The sequence below is a fragment of the Panthera pardus genome, unplaced genomic scaffold (genome assembly GCF_024362965.1).
Source record: "Panthera pardus isolate Hobbes unplaced genomic scaffold, ASM2436296v1 HiC_scaffold_2, whole genome shotgun sequence".
Lineage (NCBI taxonomy): Eukaryota > Metazoa > Chordata > Mammalia > Carnivora > Felidae > Panthera > Panthera pardus.
The window spans coordinates 127,366,671-127,373,240 of NW_026526765.1; the positions used below are offsets into that span (position 1 = coordinate 127,366,671).

At 43.3% G+C, this 6,570-nt stretch overlaps 1 protein-coding gene across 2 annotated transcripts in view; it reads right to left on the reverse strand.

Moving 5' to 3' along the window:
• DDX46 (DEAD-box helicase 46) overlaps positions 1–6,033 on the reverse strand; it is a 70,278-nt gene extending 64,245 nt beyond the window's left edge. For both annotated transcript variants that reach the window (XM_019421960.2, XM_053907476.1), the window contains exons 1-2: positions 5,845–6,033; positions 1,522–1,707 (exon numbers count right to left, since the gene is read on the reverse strand). In XM_019421960.2, coding sequence (XP_019277505.1) covers positions 1,522–1,707; positions 5,845–5,861 — 203 coding nt within the window. In that variant the 5' untranslated portion in view covers positions 5,862–6,033. The remainder of the gene's footprint in view (positions 1–1,521; positions 1,708–5,844) is intronic.
• Positions 6,034–6,570: the final 537 nt, after the last annotated feature.

Below are 6,570 nucleotides of genomic sequence, written 5' to 3' on the forward strand. Positions count from 1 at the left end.
GGTAGGCATAATGGGGCTATGGGAAGATCACAGACATGAAGAGTAGGAAACAAAAATTTCTATTCTAGAGCTGGCAGTCACATGACATATGGCAGATCAACTCTGTGGCTCAGTTTCTTTATCTATATGATATGGAGACTTTACTTACATAATCTCAAAATCCTTCTTGCTCTAAAACCTCATGATTCTTGTTTTTATTTTATGTTTATTTATTTTTGAAAGAGCAAGAAAAAAAAGCACAAGTCAGGGAGGGGCAGAGAGAGAGGGAGACAGAGGATCCAAAGCGGGCTTGGCGCTGACAGCAGAGAGCCCTATGCAGGGTTCAAACTCATGAACTGTGAAATCATGACCCAAGCCAAAGTTGGACGCTTAACTGACGGAGCCACCCAGATGCCCCTAAAACCTCGTGATTCACTCTCAAAAGTTAAAGACATTATCTTAAGTAATCAATTTCACTTAACACATACTTGACTGAATTATATGAAACTGTTCCTGGGACCACATAATACAAAACTGAAGAAATTGCACTATATGCATTCTAAAAGATGAATATTCTCCCTGACTACCTTTGCTAGTTCTCCTTCTAATGTTTGGAAAAAAATAGGTTTTTTTTTTCTGTGATTAGTTCATAACACCTATACAACCCTGTCTTCTTTCCTATTTTAATAAAAAACTTATCAGAAATATTTTTTTGGTATGGTGAAGATTTTTATTTAAAGACAATGTCTTTCACCTCTAGGAAGGTTATAGCTGCTTGATTCGTGCCTAGGAAAATGCAAGCACGTAAAATAAAAATTAGGGTGTTCTTTCGTTTAAATCTAAAATGGTTTTTAAAAATTGTGTCAAATGGGAGTGCCTGGATGGCTCAGTCAGTAGAGCAATCAACTCATAATTTTGGGTAAGTTTGAGCCCCACAATGGGTGTAGGGATTACTTGAAAATACAAATCCTTAAATTTTTTTTTTAAAGTAACAAACAGCAAGTAGGGTTTGGGTAGCTCTGTCCTTTTTCCTTCTCCTATCAGCTTTAGTGGCTGCTCTGAACATAGTGGTCAGCGTTCTTGGGACAGAATTAGAACAGAACCCCCTTGACAGCATATTACCTTATCTTTTACTGGCTTTTAAAACCTCCCTCAGGGGGCTCTGAAGGTTCTCTTTGGTTTGGTTTTGGTTTTGGTTTTTAAGTAGGCTCCACACCCAACATAAGGGTAAAACTCATAAACCAGCAATCAAGAATTGTATGCTCTACCCACTAAGCCCAGCTGGGCACTGCCCACCCTTTCTTAATTTTTATTTATTTGGTTTTCTTTGGATTACAGGAAATAGAGCCAAATGTTTCCAAACTTAAAATACTGTTTGAAAGTCTTTGTTCCAGGCAAATCACTTCTTGACCTAATCAAACAAGCTGGAGTTAAAACAGAGTGCCTATAAAGGGGCCACTAAAATCCAGTCCAAGTCACACTTTTGAAGAAGCTGAATTTAGCTGACAGAGACCAATTTATCATGAATCTTTAAATTCTTACCTCAGGCGCTTCCGGTCTCTTGACCGAGATCTTCTTTTATCCCTGCTACGAGACCTCTCTCTCCTTCTATCTCTATCTCTGCTTCTAGACCGCCTGTCATCTCCACGTTTACTTCTTTTGTCAGGTGAGCGACTTCTAGATCGACTTCCAGATCGCCCCCTTGATGCTGACCGCTTCCGATAATGGCTAGAAAGTAAGGTCAAGATTAAGTTTAGGAAACGCAGCTAGCTTGTATGATATTTTATTTAATCACATTTTCCCAAAATATCTCAGCACACAAATTAAACCATGAAAGGACTTTATTATTTTTTTTTTAATGTTTATTTATTTTTGACAAAGAGAGAGAGACAGAGCATGAGTGGGGGAGGGGCAGAGAGAGAGGGAGACACAGAATCCGAAGCCGGTTCCAGGCTCCGAGCTGTCAGCAAAGAGCCCAATGCGGGGCTCGAACTCACAGACCGCGAGATCATGACCTGAGCCGAAGTCGGACGCTCAACCGACTGAGCCACCCAGGCACCCCAACAATGAAAGGACTTTGTACACATAAACTCTTTTTTTTTAAGTTTATTTATTTAAGTAATCTCCACAACCAACATGGGGCTTGAAATCACAACCCTGAGATCAAGAGTCACATGCTGTTCTCACTGAGCCAGCCAGGAACCCCTACAATTCTTAAAATCAGAGGGAAGTAATGATTCCTTCATTTATAGTCCATGTAGAGAGGGAAAAAAAAAAACTATCTTAAAAGGGAAACAAGGACAGTAAAAAGAACAGATCAAACTCCTGCCTCTGGGTCCCAAGCAACTTGCATTCTGGTAAAAAAAAAAAAAAAAAAAAAAAAAAGATGACCAGTTAAGTAAAGAAAAAAATAAACAATACATCACCATCACGTGGTACTATGGAGAAAAACAGATTAGAGTAGATGAAAGAGAGAGGATGGGAAGTAGGAGATTTGCTATTTTACACTAGGTGACTAGACAAAAATGTGCTAAGAGACATTTCAGAAGTTTGAGAAAAGTAAAAAGAACCATGTAGATATATCGGGGAGAAACTTTTCAGGCACCACAAGTGCAAAGACCCTGAAGACAAAGCTTGACTGGTGTGTCCAAGGAACAGCAAGGAAGGCAGATGTGGCTAGGGCTGAATGACCAAGAAAGAGTACCATGAAACGAGGTCAGAGATACCATAGCGCAGCCAAACATGCACAGATTTGTAGAGCCTTATAGATCTGAGTAAGTTGAGGTTACTGGAAAATTTTAAGCACAGGAGCAACGTTACCTCAGTTTTTAAAGCATTAGTCTGGAGGTACCTGGGTGGCTCAGTTGGCTAAGCATCCGACTCTTGATTTCAGCTCAGGTCATGACTTCATGATTCCTGGGTTAGAGCCCCCACATCAGGCTCTGCACCAATAGCACAGAGACTGCTTAGGATGCTCTCTCCCTCTCTCTCTGCCCCTCCCCAACGAATGCATATGTGCATGCCCTCTCAAAATAAATAAACTTAAAAAAAAAAAAAATCTGGCTGCTGAGGGGAGAACAAACTGAAGGAAGCCAAGTGCAGAAGCAAGGAAAACAGGTAGAATGCTATAGCAATCACTGAAGTAAGAGAGTAGTGGCATGGATCAGAATGTCAGGTTCAGAGTTGCCATAGGAAGGGTCAAAATGTAGATATCGTGGAGCTAGAGCTGATTGTATTTAAGGACTAATTCAATGTCAAGTGGGACAGCAAGGGAGAAGTCACGAGTGTTGCTGAGATACTTGCGTGGACCAAGGAGAAAGACAAAGTTGCTGCGTATTAAGATAGGAAGCTTGAGGAGGAGTAGATGTGGGGGGAGAGTGGGAAATCAGGATATTAGGCATTCATATGGAGATGTACAGGAGGTAGTTGAAAATATGAGTCCAGGGTTCACCAAGGGAGTCATCAGTGTACAAAGGCTACTTAAAGCGATAAACGTGGATAAGATGGCTAGGGAATGAGTATACCTCGTTATCCCTTAAGCACGTGAAATTAAATGTACAGAAACCCAAGCTTATTTTTTAATGTTTATTCATTTTTGAGAGAGACAGACAGATAGACAGCATGAGCAGGGGATGCTCAGAGAGAGAGGGAGACACAAAATCGTAAGTAGGCTCCAGGCTCTGAGCTGTCAGCACAGAGCCCGATGCAGGGCTCAAACCCACAGACCATGAGATCATCATGACCTGAGCTGAAGTTGGACGCTTAACTGACTGAGCCACCCAGGTGCCCCTAGAAACTCAAACTTACTGCCTTTCCCTCCCCAAACCATTTGTCATCCCAACCTTCAGTCAGTAGGCTCAAAGTATCAATTATCTTCAATATCTCATTCTACACAACCAATAAAACACCAAATATCACCAATTTCACCTCTGTGATTCTTTTCAATTTTATCACCTCCTCAGAGTTCTGTCATGACTCCATATCATAGTTATGTAGTTAGGGCATTTTAGAAGACCTTTAGAAATCTTGCTTCTACCCTCCTTTCCCTTAAATCTGTTTTACTCATTGCTGCTAAGGTAATCTTCATAAAGCAGAATTCTGACCACATTATAAACATACACACTCATTTCTTACTTAAAATCTTCAAAGGCTCTCAATTAAAATCTTAACTTCGAAACTAAATCTACAATCCACCCACATTCTGGACCCAACTCCATTTCAGAACCTACCTCCTACCACTTTTCTTCAACCTTTCATGACACCTACATATGCAGGCTAACTGGGCTCTTCACTTATTTCTCTAACACCTTGATCTTCCCATCTCTGAACCTTTCATCAGTCCCTAAACTAACCTAGAAAACAAGCCAGGGAAGAAGGCTAAAGGGCTGGAAGAGACTTAATTGTGAAGGGCCCTGAAGGCGGGCTGAAGAGTGTGACTTCATCTTGAAAGAACCAAAACAGACAAAAAGAGAGGAATGACATAATCTTTATTTAAGAAGTGTCACTCTGGCTGCAGTGTGAGGAATCTATTAGAAGGGCAAGATCACAGGAAAATAATCAATTTGAGGCAAGTGTAGCAGTCTGAGCACTAAATAATTAGGCCTGAATTAAGTCATAGAGAGCAGGAATGGAGAGAGGATATAGAATCGTATTGGGTTGAGACAGTTAAGAGAGAAAAATGAATCAAATAAGTACACTTGCAGGTTTCTGCTCTGGGTAGCCAAATGAACAGCCAATGCCTTCAAAAAGATTTAAAAGACGCCCCAGGAATTTTGTGCAGATATAGAAATATTCTTTATCTTTATCTGGGTGATGTTTCCACAGTTTATGGATTTGCTAAATTTCAGCAAGCTCTACCCTTAAGCTTTGTCTATTTCCCTGAATGTTAATTATATGTCAATAAACTATTAAGGGTCAACTGGGTGGCTCAGTCAGTTAAGCCTCCAACTTCAGTTCAGGTCATCATCTCACAGTTCATGAGTTCCAGCCACGCAGTTGAGCTCTGTGCTGACAGTTCAGAGCCTGGAGCCTGCTTTGAGTTCTGTGTCTCCCTCCCTCTAGGCCCCTCCCCCACTTGCACTCTGTCTCTCTCTCAAAAAATGAATAAACATTAAACAATTTTAACAAAAAATAAACTATTATTTATATCCCAGATAAAAAGGATCTTTTAGTAACTGCTAAATACAAAGCAAATAAATACTCATCGCTGAGATAAAAACCTCAAGGTCCCAAACCAGGTAACAATCTAAAGTTTTGAAGAGATATCCTAATTCTAGTAAGACCTCCCAATGCACAGCTTTAAAAGGACAGAAAAACACGTAACAAAGAAATATGAAATCTATCTGCAAAACAAATCTCCATGCAACAATTACTGTAGCCCACTAAAAGCCTAGTCATGTACAATGTTGTAGGTGATGTAAAAATATTGGTCTCCACGCTCCTTTCAACTGACTTGGGAAAATACCACACAAAGAACTAAAATAGGCAGCAACAGGCGCCAAGGAAACGTGGCAAATGCGAATTGCAAGAAATTCAACTGGGATCACTACTGCCAGAGCGATCACGGTGGGCTCCATGGAAATGGCGGGATGTGGTGCCCAATCACTGACGCCCTGGAGGGGTGGTCCCACTCCAGGGGCTGGAACCGGTGAAGGCAGTGCTGGGAACCCCGTGGCCGTCACCGCCCCAAATACAGCCACTCCCTCGGCCGGGGTCCCCCAGCCCCTCTAGTGGCCGAGGTCAGCGCTGGCCGCACGTGGGGCCGCCCGGGGTCAGGCCTGGCCCCGCTGGCACCTCAACTCCCGCCTCTTTCCCCCACTTCAAGGAAACCGCCCGCCCGCTCGCCCTCTCAGCGCGCCGCCTCACCGTGACTCCCGGCCCATGCTGCCGGCCGCGGGAAAAGCGGCGCCCTTCGGGACAATGCGCAGGGTAACCGGACAAAAGAAGAGGCCGCACCGCCCTCAGCTAGCCGAGCGAGGTGCAGCACTAAGAGAGAGCAGCAGCTCCAGCGGTGGCAGCCATCCGAGAGCAGCCAACGAAAACAGGACGTGCTGGCGCCGGTGGCAGAGAGAAGGAAAAAGCGGGCCGGAAGCTGCTATCTCTCCACAGCGACTCCTTTCGGCTGGAGGCCGCACAACGCCGGCCGCGCCGCAAGACGCGTCCTTTGCCGGGTTTTCCCTGCACGCCTCGGAAAGTTCGTGAGGTGAAGGAAGGCTCCTTGGCTTTGCAGGCCCTGGGAGGGTCTTTCCTGCAAGGGCCACCGAGACGCCATAGTCATCCCCGAGTTGTCCCAGGATTTGTACTGCCGTCCCCCTTAACCTGCGCTAAGTGATGGTACAAACATCTCCATTCACAGATTCATTTATACATTCATTTGTATGTATTGTTATGCGTGCTGTATGTCCTAGATCCGAGGAGCTTACAATATACAGACATAACTAAAACCACAAGTAGATGTAAGAAAGAGATTACAGCAAAGGAGAGGGGTTCAAAAAGAGATCCCTGAAGATGTGACCTTTGAAGTAAGATGTGAAGACTGAGGAGTTAAGTTGGTGGAGAAGAGGATGAGAGCTAAAAATCTATTTGTAAGAT